Below are 26392 nucleotides of genomic sequence, written 5' to 3' on the forward strand. Positions count from 1 at the left end.
TTTGTTCTAGTGGCATAGCTTCTTTTTTTTTGTTTTTAAACAGGATGTAGCTTGGCTTTTGAGAAGCTGGTGTCTTTTTCCAGGGAATTTTCTGATGAGAAGTAATTACCTTGGGGAATATTTGTTTTTGTTATCTCACTAAAATTGCTTTACTACAAAAGCTGGATAAAATCTAACAAAAGAAATAGTAAAAAATTCCTCCCTCTACTTTGTTTACAGTCTTCAGTGACACTTGATCTGTGTTATTGTCAATCTGCTGCAGGACCAACAAATGCTGGACTTTGATGCCTTAAAGCAGGGAGTAGGATGGCACAGGGCCAGACTGTTCTTGTGTAGATGGTGCCCTCTTCGGGCAATCAAATGAAGCACTAGATGAAATCAGACTTCTGACTTCAACTATGTGTTTAACCGTAGGGTTACAAAGTCCTGTTTTCTGATCCGTTCACTAGGAATACCTGCAGGGCAAATTCTCCCTGTTACTGTGGGAATTAGAAGGGGCATACCAGGGGAGACTGTTCTTTGGGGCTGGTGATCTCCTCCTAAGTTTTTAATGATGATACAGCTCTTTAACTTATATGGTAGCAGTTTATGCTGAACACCCAAGTCCAAGCTCTCATGAAAACAGATGGGTTTTACAGGAACTTGGACAAGGTTTGGTCCTTTTTTCTCCTCTATATAAAGACATTTTGACCCAAGTAATCCATTGAGGATTGAATGCTAAGAAGCCTATTGTAGCTCATATTTTCAACTCCTACAGGGTTACATTAGTTTTTATGATTGTGACAGTCATTATATAGTGACTATTATATAATAGTCATTATATGATATAGTATTATATTTATTGCTGTATAGTCTTTTAATAACAGTAGTTTATTTCCCTGTCCTCTTCTCCTCCCTTTGTTCCTGTCACCTTCTGCACAGAAGGGAGTTCCTTGGGGAGAGGTATCACTGTGGTTGAGAGCTGATACTTGAATTCTTCAGTAGTAATATTTCTGGACTGTGTATTTAGTACCACTATCAGCATGCTTTCTCTTGTTTTATAGCTGTGGAGGTTGTTTTCTCTCAATACTTTGGTGTGTTCAGTGGAAAACAATGGGAAAATGTAGGAAATAACAAATACAAGTAAAACAATAAGATTGTTCATGGTTCATATAGACCAAGTCTACAGATGGGATTCTGCTTGTCCTTCATTTTCCCTGATCTTTTTTCCTTAATCAACAGGGTTCCTCTTAAAACCAATAGGGCTCTACTGTTGCTTCCCAGAACTATCTCTGAAATTGTAAATTCATCTTACGTAGGGTTCAAAGGTTCATACATTTCTATCTGAACATAGAAGTGCCATCCATTTGAGCTTACGGCCTTGCAAACTTGGCTAGCAGAGATCAGCCTTGAACTGTGTTGAAGCAATGAAAGTGAATTTTTATCCATATTGGAATTACAAAAGAGAAAGGGAAGATGTTTTCAAATTGAATTGTCTTAACTGTGATGGAAAATTTGGGGGAAGAAAATGGAAGACCTCAATTACAAATGTGGAAGCACATAGGTAAATATTTTGTGATATTTCAAATACTGATCTAACTAAATGTTATCAACTTAATTATGAATTTTAAATTTCTAATGTATTCTGCAGGTCTGCTAATTATGATGAAACAAACCAAAGTGACAGTAAGAAAGAAGAGAATTTCAGAGCATGAAGGCTCTGGAAGGATCTGTGTGAACTTGTACGTTTGTTGCAGAAAGGTAATGAATCTGCTGTGGAAGAGACATCAGCATATGCAAAAAAACTACTCCATGTTTTTGAAGAATGCAGAGCAAGTGATTTTTTTTCTTACTCTGTAAAAAAAGTAGCCATCTCTCTAGTAATGGAATTTGGGCATGTAAAATGCTTATATGGCAGCTAGAAGCCTACAAAAAGTCTGAGTGTTTAGGAAATGGTTTTATGAGAACATCGAGGAACTTAGATGAAAACAAAGCTTTGGTTTTGTATCTCCTTTGAAGAAGGAAAGGTTGATTGTGTAAGTTCAATGAGAATTGTTCACGGACATGAATCCCTTCCCAGTTGCAGAAACTGAGAGCAAAAATACTCCTTCCTGTTGAGCAGACACCAGTTCAAAATGCCTAGCAGGCTGCAGTAGCACTTGAGCAGACCTAAGCTGAAATGTGGCCTCCTGACAGGCTATAACCATTCATGGGAATTCAAGTGGCAAATTGGCCATGGGAGAAACCTGTGGGAAAACTGCTAACTGTTGAAATGTGAGCTGACTTCTGTGTGGTATATATTTCTGAATAGCTCTTCCTGACTTCTCCTTGGTGTCCATCCTGATTTGAAAAATGGCAGTTAATTTAGAGTAATTGATTTCTGAAATGGATATATTTTAATTTTGATCTTCCCTAAGTAAGAGCATCCACATGGAGTAATCAGAGTAGCAGCTCTGTAAATTGACGTATTTCTTTAGTCCAAATGGTTTCACTTTTTTGGGTCAGGTAAAGTTTGATGCACTTGAGTTTTCAACATAACTTTGAGATATGTTTAAGTCACATAGACAACATGTGAAAGAACAAGAAGCTTGTACTAAAAGCTTGTATGCTTCTTATTTTCCTCCCATTTTAGTGCTGTACCTGTATGGTGTGTTGCCTAATGGGCTGACCATGTTTTACATTATGTGAATTAAAACTTAATGGGAAATAACATGAGGACTTTTTAGTTTCTGTCCCTTTTAAAATGTACTTTCAAGAGAATGCTGGAGGTTTTTTTGTAACTAATTATCTGACATCTGTGGCTTGATATTTTATATGTTTATATAAGATTATGTAATTTAATATTACTTAAACTTTGAGTGGAGAAAGTTTTAATTTTGGTAATATATTAAAGATCTGTTCCACTCTGGATGCACATAACACTCCTACTGTAACATTAATATAAATAAACATTTATATAAATGTATGCATATTTTTACTGCACTCAAAATTGTCTGAGTTTATATGGAAACAAAATTATTTTAGAATTTCCAGTGCATTAAAACTCTGTATGTGTGCCCAGGAATGCGACAGAAGGAGATTCCTTTAAGCTGCAAGTGTGAAGTGCCTTTTAGATTGCTGGCATTTTCTGGAAGTATATGCTGTTCTCAGCAGTTGTCTCCATTTGCTATTCCAGATTATTTCCTGATGCTTTCTAAATGTTAAAGTTTTTGGCTATGAGACCATTTTTTTTCCCAGCATATTGCTGCTTTGGGCTGAGATTTTAATATTTGGAGGATTTGCAAAAAGTCGGAATGAGCTCTTGGATAACTCAGTGCTGTTGAGCCAGCTTCCAGGATTTTTTTGTGGCAGGGTGTCAATAGATCTGCCTCCCTGCAGAGGAGAAACCCTGTTCATTTTTGTTCTTGACCATAGGACAGCCTGGTTCATGACTCTCTTTTGGTAGTTACCTCATTCGCAGAAACATATTGATGGATGAGGCATTAGAACAGAAGCTGGAGTACTGTTAGTGCACTTCAGGTTCTCCTAAATGTTGCTTTCTTATCTATCATTTCTCTAGAATGCTCAACAAGTGTTTTGCTGCCTCGCTGTGGGCTTCAGGACATCTGAAGAAATTACATACTGGGTTTTGAAGTTTTTCTGAAGCAGCAGTATTCAAGTCTGCTTCGAGTACTGCTGTTTGCAGCTTCTGCTTGTAGTGTGGGACCACTTATGCACTAGGCTTCTTGGATTAATATTTTGAGGGGACAGCAGGTTTGCTAGCAGCTACAATGAAGTGAACTTGTTAAGCAAGATCAGTTGTGATTTCCTTGCCTACCAGATGCTGTTGTCTTTTGTGTACAGAAGCTGTTTTGTGATCTCCCTTCCCATATGAAGTGGGGATACTGCAGTTCCCAAATTTCTAATGGTTAGATTTAGAATAATCTTCTAGGAAGAGAGAAATCTAGATTATGATGTAAGCCCTCAAGTACAAGATTTTGGATCAATTGTGACACCTCCAAATATTGCTATATCTACATATTCTCTTAAGTATAAATGTATTTTCGATCACTGTCTTTCTAGCCAGATGCCTACCTGAAGGCATAACAGAAGGACTATTGTAGTCTTATTTTGTACTTCATGAGGGGGGATTTCTTTTGTACCTGTTTGGAATTTTTTGGGTTAATAAATACATAATCCTTGTGTTATGCAGCAACAAGTAGAGCAAAATACCTTGTCTTCTACTTTTTGGTATCTTTTCAGAGCTTAAATGTATATTAGAATGTATATACTTCATCAGAAATTTCCCTTAGTCTGTTATCCAAGTTTGTTTTCCTTCAGTGGCCAGGATACTGTTCCTATAATACTGTGGAAAGTTAGAATCATAATAAACCAGTGTTTTCTGATAAGGTTATTAAAAAACGCAGTGATAATACTACTGATAATCAGAGATCAGACACCTTCTTCCCATAGTAATAACAGTATCTTTGCATTATCTGAAACAAACCAACGGTTTTATTTATCATCTACCTGATTCTTTCGTTAGGGGGCACTGCATTCCTGTAGAAGAATCAGTGAGATTTGCAGGGAAACTTGGAAGCTTTTCTAATGATGCCATTTCACTTTCCATAACCTTCCCTTCCATGCTGCCTGGGCCAGTGTAAGATGAAAGTTACTGGTGTAATTTAAGCTCCATTCTGTCTAAGGTGGATTTTGATAGCAGATTATGCTAATTACCAAGTACTAGAATGTAACTTGCACTTTTCAAGTGTCTTCGTGGTAGTTCACAGTACTGTCTGATTTGCCATTTGTGTTGGTATTACACTTCAGAAGATACCTGCTTCTACACACTACTTTCTAAATGTTAAACCAGTAGTGTAGTTACACTCACTGGTCTCTGACTTACTCAACTGGAAATATGTTACTTTCAATGGATCATGGATTTTTTTGGTGATTAATACCAAATTTCTTGGAACTGGAGAGAAATTGCTGTAAAAAGCATTTTATAGACTCAACACAGGAGCAGAATGCTTTGCAGTAATGAACATTAATCTTTACAAGGATGCTTCTTGAAAAAAAATGTATGGGGAGTAATTTTTACTAGGTATTTGAATTGAAACTGCAGGATTGAGGGGAAAAAAAAATTACTTCATAGCGGTTTATTTTTCTCTTTCTTTGATTTAGAGCTCTCCTGATACACATTAGCCTGCATTTACACATTTCTTTTGTGATCTTTGTGAATTTCAAAAACTTTCTTCTACTGGGATTTCGTGAATTATTGGTAGGCACCATGCATCTGTGTTAGTTTGACTGGAGCATTTAGGTTACATAAACAGTATTAAAAATAAGGGAATAGTTTCGTAAGCTTTGTCACAAGTTGAGCCTAATTTTCATCACTTTTGTACTGTATTTTACATGCCTTTTGCTCCTTACCTTGTCACCTATGGTACACTTGCAAGCAAATGACAGAGTATCGTAGGATCTAACACTGCTTGTTTTCAAGGACATGGCTAAAACAGTCTTGTCCAGTGTTGAGGGGTGATAGGAAGGTGGTGATATCACCCTATCACCCAGAGGTGATAGGAAATCTCATCAGACTCTTCTGATGGAAGTTGGCAAAGGGGCAGTGTGTAAGGTGAAGAGCCTGCTTTGAACTCTTGTGCAGGAAAGGAGCAAAATCTTAGAGGTGGTTACGTGTTTTTCTTAGCTTTCTTTCAGGACTTCTGCAAGTGGTGCTGCTCCTGCCTCGTTTGTCTGAAGTCCTCTCTAAACCTAGATGATGTGCACAACTGAAGCAAAGGGAAGGTGATACCTCTGTGTTAAATCTAGACCCTAGAGGAATACGATGAGGGTAGTCTGTTCCTTCTTGGAGGGATGGGTTCTCCCTGAGATCTTATGAGAAGTAATGCCTGTTATGTTATATTGCCAGGCTTATTTCAGTGGTTGTCACATGATAAGGCATTCATGCCTAATGATGCTTAGGTTACGACTATGACAGGTTGCACTACATGATTCAAAGCTGCCTGGAATAAAAACCTTGTGGTCATCCTTACGACTGAAAACATAAATAAAGTAGTCTTTGACATTGACACCTATTGCTCTGAATTATTAACTTCGGTTAGGAAAAAAAAGTAATGCTCTTCTATGAGCTATTCAAATATCAAACATGAATACTTTGTATTCAGTTGGATTTTGGAGGACAATACTTACTGTTTGCTTCTGATGTGAAATGTGTGATTGTACTGTTTCCAAGGGCATCTGTTATTTCTGTCCATACCAGTCTGTTGCTTCATTTTATCCATCTCTGTCAAAACAAATCTTCCAGTCGTGTGGAGCCAGTTCGTGGTGTGTAATAGTCTGAAATGCTTGTCTCTTAGTAGTCCTGTAAATAATTGTTACCTCACCTTTATGTCTAAGCCACAGCTGTAGTCAGTTTGGTTTTCACTGACTATACTGTAAACATTTTAATGTTTAAACAAAGATTGAAGATTAAAATATTAAGCATTAATTTAATCTTAAAAGGAATACCCAGCAGATCTTGTTTTATAAAACTTACCTCTCCCAGCAATAACTTCGTACAAAATATTAATATTAACCCTTCTTGCCAGCTTTCAATATGTAACTATTTTTTTTTTGTCCCTCAAGAAAAGTTGAGTTAGTATGCAAAGACATTAATGTAGCTGTGTTCTCAAGAGACTTATGTACCCTGTTTTTACAAGCTGGCCGCTGTTAGATATCCCCTTATTTGTGGATTAACAGCTAAGCAACCCCTTTATAGAGGAAGAGCACTTATTTCTCCCCACTCTCTCTCTGGTTATTGTTTTTCCCTTTCTTTTTTTGTATGAGAGAAAACCCCACTGTCCTAGTGGATAAAAAAATGAACACAAGCCAGCAAAACACCTTTGCAATTATGAACACCTGTGTTTACTGTCTTAGCAAGTGTGTAGCTATCAGGCTGGGGGAAGTGCAGTGCCTACCTGTTCAGTACTGGCAAGGCTGCATAAGAAGAACCATATGCAGCTTGGGCATCCTGTTGAGAGTGGTGTAGAAGCTCACTGGAAGGGCTTTTAAAGATGACATAAGGAATGGGGCATGTAATGAGGGAGAAGTTATCTGGGAGTGAGTTTCTTAATTCTGAAGAAAAGGAGACTAAGGAGGAGGGCAGACCTTTGTGCTGTCTTTGACTGTGATGAGGTGGTGAGGATGGAGAAATACTTCTTGCAGCTTCATAGTATTTCCACCTGTTCTGCTATGGAAAGTCAGTGAGGAAAAAAAAATCACCAGGAGGGATTTCAGACATAAAAGCATTGTCCAGAAAGGCTGTGGCCTTTCCATCTGATCAATTCAAAACATAATATGGCCTTAGACAACCTGATCTATGTTGGCTCTGCAGTAGCTGGAGGCTGTATAAGATAATCACCAAGGTTCCTTCCACCCTAAATTATTGATTAGCCTGTTGTTGATGAGGTGAAAGCCCTTGTAATCTTCTGTTTATAAATGCTACCAAAGAGTTTTGCTTAGCTTTCCATCCAGCTTGCCTGTTCCAGGAGTGTTTATGCGTGTTGTAAATGTACAGGCATGCCACAATTTTTTATCTTTTTATGTAGGTATGTATGAGGATCTCCTTCCTCACATGTTCCTCTTAAGATTTTACACCTCTAATGGAGGTGTTTGGAGATGTAACATAAATCAAATTGATTTTGATGTAGATGATGTGTGCCTGGATCCATCCAAGTCTGAAGAGCTAGTGACTGCTGCTCTCATTTTGCTGAGATTAAGCTCTTAGCAGACAGTTGTCTCTCTTTCCTTTGTCAGTAATACACCTGGTTGTTTCATTAATGTTAATAACAAGGAGGAGCATGCAGAATCAGCAGATGGTTGGATTTCTTCTTCCTAGGTCAAACTTCTGGCATTGCACATCCCAAAATGTTTGTAACGCTTTGTGTTTGACTTTCAATGTTCACAGCAATTGGAAGAAAAAAGTGAGGATGAAGAGGATAAAGAATGCTTGAAGCAAGCAATAACTGCCCTACTAAATCTTCAAAGCAGTATGGAACGGATATGCTCTAAGAGTCTTGCAAAACGAAGGCTTAGGTAAACATCTTTCCATTTTTCCTGCTTTCTGCTCCTAATGCTTTGCTATAAATCCAGGGCTCTCAGTTTCCTCTTTTAGTAAACAATGAACAAAATAGTTTCTGACAAGCCTACTTTTTCAGAGGAAGTGACATCAAAGCCAAGATAACTTGTTATTGTTTTAAAACCATTTTAATTTCTATGTGTCCTTGCATACTGGTAGTTGAGACGTTCAGAGAATTCGCTGGTAAGTAGAAAGTTATGGCATTTGTGGATTAATTGTGTTCAGATAATAAATATCCATCTAAAAGTACATTTCTGTGTGATTAGAAGTGAATGTTCTTGAATTTGAAACTGCTAATCTGAACATTTTTTTTGTAGTGGCTAAAGTTGCAGATGTATAATAGAGATAAAAGCTGTATAATAGAGATATTTGTTCAGTTGTTTAAACATGTCAAAACTTTGCTTTTCCTCTTAAAATTGTTTCAGTATTTTCTTTGCCAAACAAGTTCAGCATGAATGCATTTTTTTCTGAATGTGCTGCTTTCATATCAGTGCAATCTAAAATTGTTAGTTAACTATGGAAACGAGTGGTTTGTTAGGCTAAGAACCACTAATTGCTTGTCTGCTTTGGGTTGCCTGTGTTTGGGTAAAACATTTATTGCATAGAGGATGAGTAGAGAATTTATCAGATGAGGGACTTAAAGGAAACATTAGTCAAGGCTCAAAGTAGTGCTGACACCGAGAGGTGAAATTGTATTCTCAGTGGAATTCTCATCACTCAGAAAGATGATTGCATGTTTTTGCTGGTAGTGGTGGTTGTGGTTTTTAAATACATGTATGCTAATAGGCTGCCTTTCTCCCATCCTCCACTGAAGTGAATCTGCATGCCGATTCTATACTCAGCAGATGAAGGGGAAACAGCTAGCAATTAAGAAAATGAATGAAATCCAGAAAAATATTGATGGTTGGGAGGGTAAGGACATCGGACAATGCTGTAACGAGTTCATCATGGAAGGAACACTCACGCGTGTAGGAGCAAAGCACGAGAGACACATATTTCTGTTTGATGGCTTGATGATTTGCTGTAAGTCAAATCACGGCCAGCCCAGACTTCCTGGTGCTAGCAATGCAGAGTATCGTCTGAAAGAAAAGTTCTTCATGAGAAAGGTACAAATCAACGATAAAGATGACACTAATGAGTACAGACATGCTTTTGAAATCATCTTAAAAGATGAGAACAGTGTTATTTTTGCTGCTAAATCAGCTGAAGAGAAAAACAACTGGATGGCAGCGTTGATATCGTTGCAATATAGAAGCACATTGGAAAGGATGTTGGATGTAACGATGTTGCAGGAAGAAAAAGAGGAGCAGATGAGATTTCCAAATCCTGAGCTTTACAGATTTGCAGAACCTGACTCTGAAGAGAATATTGTGTTTGAAGAAAACATGCAGCCCAAATCTGGAATCCCCATCATTAAGGCAGGAACTGTGGTCAAGCTCATTGAAAGGCTGACTTATCACATGTATGCAGGTGAGACTTTTCTTTTATATAGTCAAAAGTCAAGGTTGTGACTACTTTACATTTCTCTTTGTGTTAAATACATGCAGGAAAAAATACCTGAAGTGTGTGGAAAGCAAGTATGATTTGCAGTGCATTTATTCTAATGTGCATTTTGAGTTAAGGTTTTGAGATCTAAATAGGCACCTCTGCCTGGGGCACTTCAAAATATGAATCCTGTTTGGCTGAATGCAGTGGTATATGTACGTGCATAAGGTTATTCTCATGTAAGGGATGGGGGGGCAGGGGCCTGCAGGAGTAGAGCACTGGACAATACATTTTTCCTGTATGCACCAGGATTCTCTTCCCTGAAGACTTCCAAAGCTGAAGCACCAACATTGTGGGAGACAATTTTGGGTCTAGTTTTTTCAGTTAAAGCTTATACTCAATGAACTGTGTCCATGCTGGAGTGTAATGAAAAAAAAACACGTTATCAGCTTGTGAGAAGCAGTCACTTGCTTTATTTGGCCTCAGAACATTGCCTTAATCATAATTTCATTGGGGATTTAATTAAAGGGCTTTTGACTTTGTGTTGAGAATATACTGAAGGCATCTCTGATCATCCAGCCCAACCTCAGTGTGTGCAGTTTTTCTTCATAATTTCCCAGGATTTTCATAAGCTGTGCTGAAATGAAAAACATGGGCTTACGTTTTGGGATTGGATTTGTTTGGCTTTTTTTTTTTTATTCTACCCCTTATGTCTATTCTAAGATTTCATGTATCTTGGTATTAGTGTTTCTCTTATTGAACTGTAGATTAATTTTGTCATTTTTTTTCTTTCTAATCTGATTATCCTAAGTTGTTCTGCAGCTGAGCCTGGGATATCCTACATGGATCAGGAATGTTTGTTTAGGAGTGGGGAGTAAGCAAAATGTAATTAGTGCCGTTTAACACTTCTGTTTATTTTTAAAATGCTTGTAAATACATCTCTTTACTCCATTACTTTTATTGCTCTTCACATTTTCTTCAGTTGAGCTTTCCTAACACTTATTGGAAACCCAAAGGCAGTATCATGCTGGCAGTTTTCACCAAAGCAGTTTGGTGCCTGTCTTCATTTTTTTATAACTTTATAAACTTTCTTTTAGCTCTTGGCTTGAGTTTTATATGCATGATTTATGACTTAATTTTCTGGTTTTGGGAGTTAAAACAATTCAGCATTAGAAAAAGGAAGACATTTTTAAAACAAAAAACTTCTAAAACAAGAAACAGCATTGTATTTGGCAGAGAATGAGCAAAAATAGTACTTCATTAGTGCCCTTCTGAATATTTGCTTTGCTTTGGCTTGCTTGTGCACTATTGAGAAGTGTCCTGTTCATATGTGCTGGTACTTAGGTGTTGATTTGGTGTAACCTTGGCATTGTTCCAGGTGATAGCAGTGCTCTGGAACACATTGTCTCTATCAAGGGAGCCAGGCCACATTTCCCAGTTCCATAGAACAGGCCTGTTGTAAATCATCATCAAAGCATGTTGAAATATGCCTTTTGTATTGGTTTTTTTGCATCTGTGTGTCTTTTTGGCCTTTATAGCACATGGGATGTCAAGGAAGAATTTAGATGGATTGATTAACTCCACCTTCATCCACATTCATTTAAATCCTGGCTCGTAATAGGCCCTGTTTATTAAAGCTTTAAGTAAGTTGTTTGAAGCCTTACTGACATTGACCAAATTATTGAGGGGCGAAGCTTAGAATGTGTGTATACTGTGAAGCTGAAACACTTTGAGCAAAAGAATAAAACCAGTAGTCTTGTGATCTGTTCAGCCTGTCTTTGAAGCCTTGAAGGTCTTAGTGCAACATACATGGGCCTGATCCTGATTTGCTAGGTTGCACACCATTTCTCAGCACCCTTATCTTTCATTCCTTAACTTCTGTTTTATAATTGGTTTTCCATGAGGAAAAATGTCATCCTCCTAACCATTCTGAGATCTAGTGACTCGGCCAAAAATGCTCTTTTGTACAGGAAGTAAGGTCTATTTATTGTGTAAATCATTCGGTGTTTTTTGCATTTTATGATACAGTGAATATGGCACCAACTTTCCATAGTGATGCTTTAGCTCTTCTTTTGTACACATCTCAACTGAGTTCAAGGCTTGTGTTTTACCTGGAGAAGTGGGTAGATGAGTACTCAGGTAATATCTAGTCAAATAGCTACAGGTTATAGAAATACATTTCTTGCCCCACATAGGATTGTGTGTGCATGATTGCAATTTTAGAACAATTTATTGACTTCATGTCCAATGCCAGAATAGCAAGCCCTTGCTTTTCTGAGGTGGCTTTTCTCAAAAGCAGTGTGACTGGTCGTGGCAGCCCTTGATCTGACAGTCTAAAGACAGTGTTTGTGGTAGCTGTGACTTCTCTAGGTTTTTCATCTTTGTAGGTTACATACTATAGGGAATAATTACAGATATAATTGCAGAGGTGGTGCCAATTTATTGCAAGTAGCTGAAAAAGTTAGTTGGATATTAAGGAGTATAGGGGCTGTGTTCAGGTGGTATTCAAATGGGGTCTCAACTTTTGTCATCTGTGAAGATCCACACAGTCCAGCTCATTTGTATTTGAGTGTTGGACCTTTTTATTTTTCTTCCCTCACCTCCTTGGTAATGCACAAAGCAATTTACCAGCTGAAGTATTTCTCTGGCTCACTGAGGCACAGGGACAGCCCAGTAGCCGAGCTCTAAGAAAGCAGTGCTGCCAGGGGTAGGAGAGTAACTATTCTGTGGTGGAGCAACAAATTAGGAGAGACATCTCCTTTGCAAAAGCAGCTTTCCATATATTTTTATGTGGAAGAAACTGCCCCTCAACTAGAAATTGATGTTCTGGTCCTATTTGCATATTCTGGTAGGTTTTACTTGTTTTAATGTATTTCTGCATTCATTATCTCCTTTGCCTGGTTCTTGTTTAAAAACAGCTGGGTTAGGTGGTACCAAGATTTGAAAGTTGTGGCAGTTTTTTTATCTCTAGGGCAGTGCTCTTCTATTTTTAAAGCTTTGATATGTTAAGAGTGCTTGTGCGTCATCATAGTGTCCGTTTCCTTTCTTAAGGAATTCAAGGGTGATTATTTATAAATCCTTGTAGAACAAGTTATTGTTCTTTTTTAGCTTTCAAATTGGCTGTATTGAGGAGAGAATTATCATGTGACCAGACATCCTGACTAACTAGTGTTGTCTGTGTTTTTTAACACTTGCTCATATATTGTACATTATTTTGAGTTACAGATTTTGCTATTAAGATAACGAGGTTAGATTTTATTTTCTGATCTACTTTATTTGAAATTCAATATGTATTGTTGATTTAAACACTTGACCCTACCTGTAAATGACAATAGGTATGACTCAGCTTTCAGTGCTCTGAAAATGTTAATTTCTCTGATGGCTTTCTTTTCCATGTAGACGAAATCTTTCGGGGTTCATGCTGTGTACAGAATGCAAACCGTGAAAGCATGAGTTACTGTGCTTACTTCTGCACTTGTTCTTTAGGACAATAAAAGTTGTGTATTTTCATGATGGGGATGATGGGGACAGGGATGATGTTCTTCATGGGAAAGGATTTGGAGTTTTGCCTTTGAAAAGGATTTTAGACTGTACGGTTTCCAGGAGAGTAGGGGGAGGCGTTATGATAAAATTGAAGTACAGAGCCATGGTAAAGCAGAATAGCCAACTGTTTAAGAGATGGGAATTAGCATACTACAGAAATGCAAGGAGATGCTGTGTTACACAGCACAAGGTGTGCAACACTTTGGAGCAAACTGTTGCCCGGATGAAGAGCTTAGTAGCATCTAAGGAAAGTAGAATGTTCTTTAAAGTTTACAAGATACTGGTGAATAATGAGGAAGGATTTAGATTTGTGAAAAGCTGCTAAATGCTCATATTCTAGGAAATGTGTCTAATACCTTAATATAGTGTTAGGTCAAAAAAACACAGGCATTTTTTGATTCATTATGGCATATAGGAGCTGCTGCTTCAAGACCTGTGTGCTCTTTAGCTACTCTTTGTAAGAAAAATTACAAATTGAAGTTTGTTTTTAAAACCTGTGTATGGATTTAATAGGCAAAGCTGTTGCAAGCCACTCATTAATTTTGTTCAGTGGTAACAATGTTAACCTCGTTTCTAGTCAGCCCTGAGCAGTGCCAACATGCTGTCACTGCATTTCCTCATACTTGAAAACAAATGGTTTTGCTTTTGTGATTAAGGGAGACACTTTGGTTTTCTGTTTTGAATATTTGCATGTTTTTAAAAAGCAATTGAATATTTTAAATGAACCAATATGTAATTAGCCAGTTTAAATGAGGTTTGTTGCTTTTCTTGAAGATAAATAAATGTAATGTTAAAGAATGTCTGTTAACAGAAAAAATATCTAACATCTAACCTGCCATAACCACTCCTGGCCCATCAGTTGTACTGGTTTAGGAAAAACATTGTTGTTCAACAGGCCAGTACAAAGTTACTTGCTCTGTCTTTCGAGTTATCTTGTCCTGATGATTGTGAAAAAGAAGAAAGGATTTTACTGCGTGGCTCATAAATATATGTTCAAAGTTACTGAAAGATAATCCAGTTGTTTAATAATAGAAGGAAAAGGAAAAATCATTGTTTTGAATTTTCAACAGAACAAAAATTGTTTTTAAATATTGCTCTGTATTGCTATTGTAAGAGGTTCTGAATTGTGACCAAAGCAGTTTTGGCTTTCGTCATTTTCTCTTTAAATTGATAAGTCGGTGTCCTTAATATTAAAGGATACTTAAAGTTATTTTTAAAAGTTAGGTAATTGCTGACATGAGCATAAAATTATTCTTTATCTTAGATCCCAACTTTGTTCGGACTTTTCTCACAACGTATAGATCCTTCTGTAAACCTCAAGAGTTGCTGAGTCTGCTAATAGAAAGGTATGCCACTGTTAAAAATGTTCATACAAAGTGTAAATTTTTTTAATTTTTGCTTGGAGTACAGTTTGTAAGATTCTTGTTTCTCGTTTGGCTTTGATTTGCTCCGATCACTTTTTAAGAAGTTGTCAAATTCAAGGATTGCAAGTAAAATATGCAAGTTATATCCAGAATCTTTAGGATTGTTCAGGTAGCTCCAATAGCTTCCAGCATTCCATGGTTTGGTCTTTGAAATCTGTTGTTACTGAATTTAGCAAATCTTCCTGTGTGCTTTACAAAGAGTTAAGATTCTGACATGTGGAAACGTTCTGAATTACAAGCTATCTTTAATCAGCATTTTATTCATGTATAACTGTGAGCAAAATTAGTGCAGTTTCAGAACTTAGTGCTTATGCCTGTCTTCTGTGCTAGGTTTGAAATTCCAGAGCCTGAGCCAACAGAAGCTGATCGTATTGCTATGGAGAATGGAGACCAGCCTCTGAGTGCAGAGTTAAAGAGATTTAGGAAAGAGTACATCCAACCTGTGCAGCTACGGTGAGTATTGCATTAATGTGAGACAAGCTGATTTCCTTTAAGTCTTTTGATGTACCACCTTTTGGATGCAGTGGCTCTTTGTGATACCAGTAGCCTTTCTTGTAGATGTTTTGACAGAGAGCATGCATGAGCAGTCAGGCATATTGACCCTGCTACCTCAAAACATGGTAGGAATTTGAATTCATTACATGAAAAGACTTGGGAAAGCCTTGTACTGATTTTTAGATGATTTAGACAACATGAAAATTGTTTTGTTACACTTGCCATTTTTTTAAAGCCATGTTTCTGCAAGGCTGCGTGGGCATAAATGTATCACAAAGATGTAGAAGGAGAGCACTTTGGATAATGTTCTTTTTGTGAACGTTACTGTGACTTTTTAAAATTTCAAGTAGAACAATGTTTATAGCTTGTTGCTGGTGAAATACAGACAGCAGAGTAATTTTGTGTGGTGTGCTGATTCAGGTGTTCATGTGAGCCCTCACCTACTAAAAGCCTTTAAATGCTAGATATGAAGGTAGACTGTTCTGTAGAGTGCTTACTTTTTCATTACTTTTGCAGAGTATTAAATGTATGTCGACACTGGGTAGAACACCACTTCTATGACTTCGAAAGAGATGCTGATCTTCTGCACCGTCTGGAGGAATTCATTGGAACAGTAAGAGGTACTTATGGCTTCTTAAGTGCTGGCATTTATCATAAAGCATTCCTTTCCAAAGGTATGGAATGGGATCACTTTGCCTTTCACTGAGCAGATAAAGCTAAAAACCAGGACCGACTGCTTATTGAATACTTCACAAAGAAGAAAAAAAAACCCTTAATTTAAAAAAAGCCACAATTACTTGAAGTGTTCAGAATATTGTTATTTACATTCTCATAAATAAGTATTGGTTTTGTTATAAGGGACTGGAATAATGCAAAAAATAAGAACTGACCAATGATCAAGACCAAATAATTGCTTTGATTGTAGTCTTAAACTACGAGGATAGTTTTTGTAGAAGTTTGATGGTGGATTTGACTATTTCTTTGAAGTAAGGGTTTTCCAGCTATTTCACAGTGCATATTAGACCTGTATGACACCTTCAAGTTGTGATTGTACAGACCTTTCCTGTTCCCTTGTAAGAAGAACTGGGACAGCTACAGGAGCAGTTGGTAGGAAAATATTATGTTAGAAAAGTATTAAGTGGTTATTTAGTAATTAAAAAGAGGAGGAGAATGAGCCAACTATTTTAATGTAGATTACTGGTAAATTTTCAATGGACTTGCCATCTCATGCATGAAATTCTTAAGGTCTAGAGCTAAGCAGGCATTTGGCCTCTGGGTTTTATTCTGAGCTTTGATTCTAAATGCAGAAGGAGGAGAAGTGTCTCCCTGATTATTATTTTTCCCTTCTATGTTTGCTGAGGTAAGCATGTACTCTTGTCCAAATTCTGAAGTCCAGGGTGTTGACAGAAGAGCATTTTTGAAAAAAAAAGATTAGTTCCCATAAACTGAAGTCAGAAAAGAAAGGAAAACAGCTGATTTGGAGCAGGAGCCTAATTTGTGTGTTCCGAATCATGCTTGGGCAAACTTTGAGTCCTCAATATTGGTTTTAGAATCTTTCTTCATGTTTAAATACTTCGAGACTTGTGCAAGAACAGCACTTACAACCTAAAAAAAATATGGTTCCTTTAAGTTACAGGTTTGGGGCTTAAATTAAAAGATTTCTGAATTATATTCACCTTTTTTGAAAAAACAGTATTAAGTAACTAAATAGTATATTTTCTTTCTGTGCTCCAGGCAAAGCAATGAAAAAATGGGTTGAATCAATCACGAAGATAATCAACCGGAAAAAGCAGGCACAAGCCATTGGGCCAAGTCACAACATTACTTTTGAGAGCCCCCCTCCAGCAATTGAATGGCACATCAGCAAACCAGGACACACAGAGACTTTTGACTTGCTCACTCTACATCCAATAGAAATTGCTCGACAGCTCACATTACTTGAGTCAGATTTTTACAGGTAGCTTTCCCCCACTGGAAAACACATGACAGAAAAAAAATACATTCTTCAGCATGAAATTTTCTGGTTGGCCTGTGCTGTGAAGCCCCATGGTAGATCAATGGACTTTACCAATGCTGTATAATAATTGCTTTTTCAGAAAAAAATTCTGAAGAGCAGCATTTGTCTCCATGAGTTAATGTGTGCAGTACATGAGACTGATGCATACTATGATGCACAATTCCATTGTGCTGCAGGTTTATATTTGTTTTCTGAATAGAACACCCTTTGAGAAATATAAACATCAATTAAATTAATCTTCTTCATATTCTAGTTTTTGAAGGAAAGTAGAGACTCTATCAGATCTCATCAGCTGTCTGTCTGAGCTGGTTCAGGTGCTGAAAGTTCACATTCTATTACAGTCAATGATGTATAGACTTCATATAGATAAAAAAAGGTGGTTAATAGTCACATAAATTAAGAAATATTTACACACTAAAAACAAAGCATAGAAATACCAGGCACTCAGTCACATGGGGAGCCTTATGTTAGAGAAGTGATGCCTTAAGAGTTTATTTCCAAATATTAATTCCAAATTCACTGGAAAGAAAGAGTTTTTGGGAAAAGAATATAATTTTTCCAACTTTTAGTTATGTTTTTTGATACATGCATCTACTTTTCCAGAGCTGTGCAGCCATCTGAACTAGTTGGAAGTGTGTGGACAAAGGAAGATAAAGAAATAAATTCTCCCAACCTTCTCAAAATGATAAGGCATACAACTAACCTCACATTATGGTTTGAAAAGTAAGTGCATTTCCTCAATCTGAATCTCTGTCTGCTCCTTTTTTGGAAGCTTACAGTCAATTCAGAAGTATACTGGGAAAAATTCTGTTCTGGGAGAATTCCAGTTTTAAGTCATGTTTAAGTGCTGCCATAATAATCTCAGTTTTTTGTTGTTAGAATATTTCAATTTTTTTCTGTCTACACATCTTCCAGACTGTGTCAAGTAACGTGATATAGTTTTCATATGTGCTTGTGCTAGAAATTAATACTCGATTTTGTAAAACTCATCAGCACTTCAGTGCAAAATCAAATGTTCTTCTGTATTTAGATGCATTGTAGAAACAGAAAACCTAGAGGAAAGAGTAATTGTAGTGAGCCGGATAATTGAGATCCTGCAAGTTTTTCAAGAGCTAAACAACTTTAATGGTGTCCTGGAGATTGTCAGCGCTATGAACTCCGCAGCAGTGTATAGGTTGGATCACACATTTGAGGTACAGTGAAATATTTTCCATTTTTTGGTATGGAAGTGTAATGCAGTGTACCATAGCCACACTCAACCTGTCTTTTCTGTAAGCATGCACTTCAGGAAGGGAAAACACATTCCCCAACAAACAAAGGCTGTAATAGAGAGGGGTTTTTTTTCTTGGTTTCAGAAGCAAGAAATCAGTCCTCATTTAAGAAAAGCAGGTAAAGGTAGCAGGATCCTGAGGTGGTGGGGCACTGTCTTCATTATCACTGTTTTAAGTATCAGTGGGAGACTGTTACTCTTAAAATTGTTTCTAGGGCTACACTTTTCCTCTAGCTTTCCAAGCAGCCTGTTTCATCTCTCTGTTTAGCAAATTCCAAGTCGACAAAAGAAGATTTTAGAAGAAGCTTATGAGCTGAGTGAGGATCATTATAAGAAGTACTTGGCAAAACTCAGGTCCATTAATCCTCCTTGTGTGCCTTTTTTTGGTAAGTACGTTCGGTTCAAATGAGCTGTATCATTCACAAACATTTGGAAAGTACTGACCTTGGCACTAAATGAGAGTATGAACAGTGGTGAGAAGTCAGTTTTAACAGCTTGGTTTGAATTTCAAGTGCCCAGACACTAATTGCATATGTGTCAAAGAAAAACTAAAGTTACTGTTAATTGCAGGTGTAATCTGCAGTAAAAATAAAATACAGACACTATCTTATTTACATATTTACACATTCTTGCTTTGAATATGGCTTAGACTTAGGTGTTGTGACCATAAATGCCCTAAATGGAGGGCAGTCACATTAGAAGTATTAGTACCTTTCACTAGTAGGGAAAGAAGAGCCCCTTCCCCTGTCAAGAATTCAAAGAAATGACGCCAGAGCTTTAATTTTTCTCATTTCTTACCACTAGAGTCTTATTCTATTAAGAAGTCTTATTTCTATAAAAACAGAGTTTGGGTAGGAAAACTTCCCTTTTTCATCGGACTTAATGTTTCTTCTGTAAAGTGCATTTCCTGCAATTTCTGACATTTAGCCATGAAGTTAAGCACCTGGCATTCCTTTTCTTTAGCAAGTTACTTCAATGTTTGCTGCAGATCAGTTCCAACTCTGGACACTGCACTTGTCCAGCATAGATAGGCTTCAGGTCAAAACTGAAATAAAGTAGTGTTGGTGGCTTTTTTGGCCTTTTACAGATGGGGAAAAGATATACTCCAGAGCTCTGCAAAAAGAGATAAGATCAACTATGTCACCTTCTGTCCTGCCTCAGAGATGAGTAGAGGTTAGCAGGATCCCACATTAATAGCTTCAGTTATTTCTCTCGAGTTAGACTTGGAGTCATAATGACAGTTCCAGATACATTACTTGTGGACCTGAGAGTGCTGTTTTCTTTCTTCTTTTAAAATTATTTGATGCAATTATGAAGCTAGGAGTGGAGAGTGGAACAGAAGATTAAAACCTGAAAATAATTATTTCAAGCTTAGCTGGAGTATCTAATGGAGAAGAGCTGAACTGAGACAGAACAGCTGAGAGAAAGCACATGAGTTCAGTGTACACTTGTCTTGCAAGATGCTAGTATTGTTCAGTTGTGTGAGCTCCTGAATAACAGAGATGTTCAGACTTTGAGATTTTGGTGCAAAAAAAGGGAGCTGTCAGGAAGAGGCATATTACTTGAATTGTCATCCTTTGAAAATTAGATGAGATTTTCTTACTGACCCTAGCAGAATTTTTCTAAACAACCAGAGTGCACAAATCAAATTCTTTGTATTCCAGTCATGTGACTTCCTCCTTGTTTGGTACTATGTGTTGAGGACCTTTTCTGTGTGCTTTTTAGGGATTTACTTAACTAACATTTTAAAAACAGAAGAAGGCAATCCTGAATTTCTAAAGCGACATGGGAAAGAACTTATAAACTTCAGCAAGAGAAGAAAGGTAGCTGAAATAACTGGAGAGATACAGCAGTACCAGAACCAGCCATATTGTTTAAGAGTGGAATTTGATATCAGGGTGAGTGGCATTAATTCTTTGAGCCCATGCATTGAGGTTTGGTTTATTTGTGGTGACTCTGTCAGCAGATACACCATAAGGACAGAGTGAATTCACATAGATTTAATCAGACTGAATGGGAGATGAGCAGAAGGCCTGTCATAAAAAATCAGGTCTCACTGTAAGAAAGATCAGAAGCTCAGTGCTTGCAGTTTGGTGGGTTTTGTGGGTTTGGGTTTTTGTTTTGCTTTTTTTCCCCAGCTATTGGGATGTCAGATTGTTGTAATGATAGGTGTCAAACAGGACAGGGAGAAACTGATAGTTTCTGTTCCCTCACTCCAGCCTTTTGTCTTTTTCCTCCTCCGTTAGATTGCACCGTGGTGCTGATGCTCACATTTTTCTTTCTGATGGTATTGCCCTTCCTTCTCATCCATCCTTCTCTACCCCTTCTTATCTTTTGAGCTTTATACTCTCAGAGATTCATAGGACAGATTATCTTAAGACATTCTGCAAGATTTTCTTTTTTATTTGTTCTTCTTGGAGTTTGACTGAATGAATTGTGAGAGCAGTCCTCCCTGCCTAAATGCAAAGATGGACAACTACTTCTGGTGTTTGAGCTAACCTGGTCTGATTTTTGTACTGTGGAAAGTATTTAGGGTTTTCAGGCCAAGCTTAGTGGTAACAATGTGCAGCAAAGAGCTGGCAACAAACAGATTTAATGACTTGAAAATTTATCATTACTCATTACTCCTGACTTTAAAATTATCATTACTTTGTTCCTTCTCTGAGACAGTACGAAGCTACTAAGAATTAGCTTAGCTGACAAGCTACCTTCTTGTATTTCAGAGATTTTTTGAAAACCTGAATCCAATGGGAAGCAGCATGGAGACAGAATTTACAGATTATCTGTTCAACAAGTCACTAGAAATAGAGCCACGAAATGTCAAGCCTCCACCAAGATTTGTTAGTATTGAATTTATTCTTAAATTTTTATTAAATGCTTGCATTTGTCTTTCAAGAGGGCAGAAGTAATTTTAGATCTCTAACTTCATAAATGCAAAGGTACATTTAGGTGATCTTTATTTTATCTGCTTCTTTGTCGTTTCAGCCCAAAAAATACAGCTATCCTCTCAAGTCCCCAGGTGTTCGTCCCTCCAATCCAAGGCCAGGTACCATGAGGCATCCTACACCTCTGCAGCAAGAGCCAAGGAAAATTAGTTACAGCCGCATTCCAGAGAGTGAGACTGAAACTACAGCATCTGCACCAAACTCTCCCCGAACACCTTTGACCCCTCCCCCTGCTTCTGCTACTTCAAGTACTACAGATGCCTGCAGTGTGTTTGACTCAGATCCTTCAAGTCCTTTTCATGCAAGTAGGTGCTAATAGATAGCCTACCAAGAGTGTGTGTATTAACTTTTTGTGGTGTTGACAGGTGTAATGGTGCTTAGTCTTCTAAGGTGACTACAGAAATCGTTGTCTCCTCATGTGGCAGGAAGAGCTTTCAGTGTTTTATTCCTCTTTGTGGTAATTTTTTGTTGTAAAGGGAGAAACTGAACAGAATTAGTTGTTATGTAGAGAGTATGACATGTCTTTGGATGAACTGTCAAAACAGAAGGCAGAGATACATCTCTGGCACCCATGTCACCAATAAACATTTGAGGGATTTTCTGCCTATATATTTGTGGTGAATATACTCAGTGGGGATCTGTTTGATTTTGAATAATGAGAATAAAAATGAACGTTCTGTGGGTGCCGTATTCTACTGCCTGCCATTATGAATTGGTTTCATTGCACATGGGTGTTTTTTCTGCAGAGCTGAAAATCAGTGTTTCCCTGCTTTACATCCATCAGTCTTCTCCAACATCCAAGAAAGCTCATATTTTATGGTGTGCTTTCAGTAGCCTATAGTGGACATAGTCTCCTGTCATGTATGAGGGCTTTCAAAGGAAGTACAAAGTTAATTTTGTTTTCAGCTGGTTGCCACAAGGAGGTGAAATGACTTGCTAGAAGCAGAAGTTGCTTAGCAGAGCTGTGACCTTGTTGAGTGACCAAGCCAGGTCTCTAGAATACTTCAGAATAAGAAGTATAATATTTCTTCATTGTTGGTTTCATTGTCTTAGTGCTGTTGTGATACAAGAAGACCTTTGTGGTGTGCTTTTGGTCTCGAGGGTTACTTAAGAATGTGCAGGAACTGATGGCTACAGGGATGATTGCAGCTCAGAAAAGCAGTTTGTCTGGAAGTTAGAGGGTTGTTGTTTCATTGTCTTTCCTTCACACCTTGATTCATGCTACCTTATATGAGCAGTAACATTATTTATGACACCTTTATTGGCAGCAATAAAGGAAATATACTGAGTTTAACAGAAGTTCATTATCATCAGAGTATTTTTATGTTTACTAGGATCTGCTTCTGTGTCATCCATAAACTTCACCAAAAATTCAGATGAAGCTCATGTTCCCCCTCCAGTTCCTCCACGAAGAAGGCCAGAGTCTGCCCCAGCTGAATCTTCCCCATCAAAAGTAAGTAAGGAGGAAAAAGGGCATTTTTTTCTGGGAGTTGAGGGCAGAGTATGACAGAAGAATAACCCTTAAAGACAGGACATTATTTTTGAAGAACTGTGTGTGAAAGAGTAAGCAACCATATATTTCAAGTCTTCACAGCTCTGCCTCATTATGCCCTGATCCCAGATGAATAAAAATTAACAGAGGAGACTGAAATTTAGGGTTAGAAATGTCTCATATCTGCTATGCTCAGAGAGCCCTCATATTGCCTGTGAGAACTTGAGGCTTCAAGATGTTTCTACATGTGATAATTGCCCCAGGATATTATTTTGGAGCATATGGGTGGAGGTAGAGAACTGAAGAACAGTAGTGATGGGAAGTGATGTACACTCCTTAGTCCTCTGAAAAGGTTCTTTAGGGTATTTGACCCAGATGCTGTAGTGCTCAGTGCTTTCTTTCCCTTCTTGATAATCAGTCCTGTCTTCCTGCCTGCTTGAGCCATTGCTATGTTTTCTTTTGTCTGGTGTTTGGGATCTGATTCAGCCTTTATTGAGAAGCTTTTTCAGTGGGAGCAGGTTTGTGACTTCAGGCAATTGGGTGGATTTGAAATTCCCACTCAAAATTACTTCAGAGCATGTATGTCTTTGAAAAGGGCGTGTAGGTGTCTCTTCAGCAAGTTGTTGTTTCCAGACTACAGGTGACTATGCTGTCAACCAGCAGAGTTTAGCATGTCACGTTCCTAACAAAATGTAGATTGAAATATCATAGATGTGATAACATGTTGGAGACCAATTACCCTGTCACTATGGTCTGCAGCTTGGGAACTGTTCACTACTTAATTCCATCTTCTGAGCAGAGTTTATTTTTTACCCTGTGCAGCTGCTCAGCATCATCTGCCTCCCCCTTTTCCTCATTTTCTTGGAGATTTATCTGATGTTACTACCCACCCCAAGTGCTTGTTTTCTGGGGAGGTGGTGGAAGATAGCCAGACCTACCCACCAGGCAGTCCTGGAACTAGCATGGAAATTGTTGCTCTGATTCTTCATCTTGCTTTTGTCCCTTTCTGTGCATCTTGATTCCTTCCATCCTTGGCTGTTACCTCTTGTATTGATAAACCCTGGCTTTCCTCCTGCACATCCAGTCTCTGTCTTTTCTGTCCGCATCACTCTGAGAAATACGTTTTTCAGACACCACCCTTCCCTTTTTCTTCCTTACTCCCCATTTTCATTCTGCAACTGCTTGCTGAAGGGTCCTTTTCTTTACTGCCACTGTGAAGTTTTATTGAATGAAATGTTTGTGTATCTCAGATTACTTCTGCACACCTGGACAGCCCACCAGCAATCCCTCCTAGGCAACCAACCTCTAAAGTGTATTCACCAAGGTACTCAGTGCCTGACCGGACCTGCATCTCTGACCCCCCGGAAAGCCCACCTGTGTTACCACCACGAGAACCTGTGCGAACTCCTGATGTTTTCTCTAGCTCACCACTACACCTCCAACCTCCACCACTGGGGAGAAAAAGTGAACTTGGTAACACCTTTTTCCCAAACAGTCCGTCTCCGTTTACTCCCCCTCCCCCTCAGACACCTTCTCCACATGTAGCACGGAGGCATCTTCCATCACCACCTTTGATACCACAGGATGTGGACCTCCATTCTGTTGCTGGACCACCAGTTCCTCCACGACAAAGCACTTCTCAACATATCCCAAAGCTTCCTCCAAAAACTTACAAAAGGGAGCACACACACCCATCAGTGCACCGAGACGGACCACCGTTGCTGGAGAACGCCCACTCCTCCTGAACTACCCCTTGCACTGGGAGTCGCGTTTTCCTGGTGCTACGTCTGTTGCTGGCAATGGATGCACTGAGCCTGGTGGTGCCAAGGACTTGGGATGTGTATGCCAAACACTAAAAACTCTTCAATAGATTGGAAATGCAGTGTACAGAAATGGAATTGCAAAAAAAAAAAAAAAAAAAAAAAAAAAAATTCTAGTGGAAAAATCAGTTAACTTGCTATTCTTGTTTTAGTATGGAGGACACTGTTCTAAAGTAATTGGACAACTGATTGTACCAGAAAACAGACTTGAGGGACTTCTTTGGCCAATGAGCAGAGACTGTGTTTGTGTAATGATCAATGATGTCCAGTACAGGAAGGAAAACAGTCTTGTATCCATCAGTTCCATACAGTAGCACAGTTTTTTGGAATGAAAACATTATGCACTTTTTTTAAATCTCAAACAGGGAACTTTATATCCTTCTTAATTTTTCTTTGCTTTACTCCCTGCTTTAAAATAACTTCCTAAAATTATGAGAAGGACTGCGAGGAAGATCTGTGGTACCGAAACCAAGCTAGAATTAAGGCAAAGCACTGTATTGCGGTCCTGTTTACAAGTTGTTACAATGAATAGTAGGGGGTACCTAGGCTTCACCAAAGAGGTACTTTATTATTATTTTCTGAAATATTATGGTGCCAGTTCAAAAATAAATTTTTGCCAGGAAGCATTATGTCTAATTATTGCTTTCTTTAGATAGAGCAGATGAAAGTCTTAATTAAGATGACAGCGATTTTTGTTTTGTTTTTGTTTTGTTAAAGGCAGCACTATCATCCGAAGTAAATATATTGCTACGTTTAGAAGACTGTTAATCTCTGCTAGATTATGTCATGTTCTTTTTAAGGTTTACTGATAATCCATTTCATGGCTAGTAGCTATTCTTTTTCAGTCATGCCATGAAAACAGTCACTTGTGAAAATGAGCACTCAGTGGTCAACTTCCATAGCTATTGTCATGTTTTACTAACAACAGATTAATCAACATACATAGAATTGCCTTGCAGTTGAGTAAATCATGTGTATATAGTGAACATTGCATAAATATACTTGCAGATTGTTTTTAATTTAATTGAAATAAAGATACAGATATGTTTGGCTGACATATGTTAAATTATTACACAGACAAATGTGCAACTCAGTTTTTCAGTTAAGCACTGAAAGGGATAAAAGTATATGTTTGTGGTACGTAGATCATTGTATCTATTTTAGTAATAAGAATCTAGAGAAAATTCATTTTTGGCATGAGTTACAAAGTAATAACTGAGAAGCTGGGTTATTCCCAAAGTGAATTATTGTGTTATAAGACTTCTCCTGTATGACATCTGCTAGAAAAAGACAAACTTATACTCATCTATACAATAGCTTTCTGTGTCCATAATACACGGTGGAACATGTACTGGTAAAAGTATCATGACATGGATTATCCATAAACCTGTGTACTGTTCTTCAACTCTGGACAACACCGTGACAGTAATGCATGGCAGTTACTGAAGAAAAGAAGTTCCATAATCACCACTACAGTATCTGTGAAGCGTAAAGTACCACATCTTCAGCTAAAATGGCTTATGGGTCAAAGTAAAATTCTGTCCTGTTTCCTCTTTGGAAATACACTTCAGCATGTTGGAAAGCTGTGCCATTAGAAATGATGTTAGTCAGATGATGGAAATTGCCTTTTTTAATGCTTTCCCTGATGCCGTTGATCAGTGCCCCTTGATCCTTCAGTGTGGTCATTGCATTTCAGAAAGTGTTTTGATTTCATCAGCAAGAATGGCAGTTTTCAGTGTAGTCAAATACTGAAATTTGTCAGTGTTCCTTCTTTGATGTCTTCAACAGTATTATTTAGATACAGTT

General features: G+C 37.9%; 1 protein-coding gene across 6 annotated transcripts in view; it reads left to right on the forward strand.

Moving 5' to 3' along the window:
* The window catches only part of SOS1 (SOS Ras/Rac guanine nucleotide exchange factor 1), a 53790-nt gene that overhangs the window by 23782 nt on the left and 3616 nt on the right, over window positions 1-26392 (forward strand). For 4 of the 6 annotated variants that reach the window (XM_071740019.1, XM_071740023.1, XM_071740022.1 and 1 more), the window contains 14 exons: window positions 7925-8052; window positions 8910-9565; window positions 14388-14469; window positions 14878-15000; window positions 15559-15662; window positions 16777-16999; window positions 17663-17782; window positions 18090-18252; window positions 18598-18715; window positions 20055-20227; window positions 21053-21169; window positions 21315-21579; window positions 22609-22727; window positions 24017-26340. In XM_071740019.1, the coding sequence (XP_071596120.1) occupies window positions 7925-8052; window positions 8910-9565; window positions 14388-14469; window positions 14878-15000; window positions 15559-15662; window positions 16777-16999; window positions 17663-17782; window positions 18090-18252; window positions 18598-18715; window positions 20055-20227; window positions 21053-21169; window positions 21315-21579; window positions 22609-22727; window positions 24017-24511 (2886 nt within the window). In that variant the 3' untranslated portion in view covers window positions 24512-26340. Of the gene's footprint in view, window positions 1-7924; window positions 8053-8909; window positions 9566-14387; window positions 14470-14877; window positions 15001-15558; window positions 15663-16776; window positions 17000-17662; window positions 17783-18089; window positions 18253-18597; window positions 18716-20054; window positions 20228-21052; window positions 21170-21314; window positions 21580-22608; window positions 22728-24016; window positions 26341-26392 lie in introns of those variants that run through there. The other 2 variants (XM_071740025.1, XM_071740020.1) reach the window with 2 other exon arrangements.

Source organism: Heliangelus exortis, chromosome 3 (genome assembly GCF_036169615.1).
Source record: "Heliangelus exortis chromosome 3, bHelExo1.hap1, whole genome shotgun sequence".
NCBI classification, from domain to species: Eukaryota; Metazoa; Chordata; class Aves; order Apodiformes; family Trochilidae; genus Heliangelus; species Heliangelus exortis.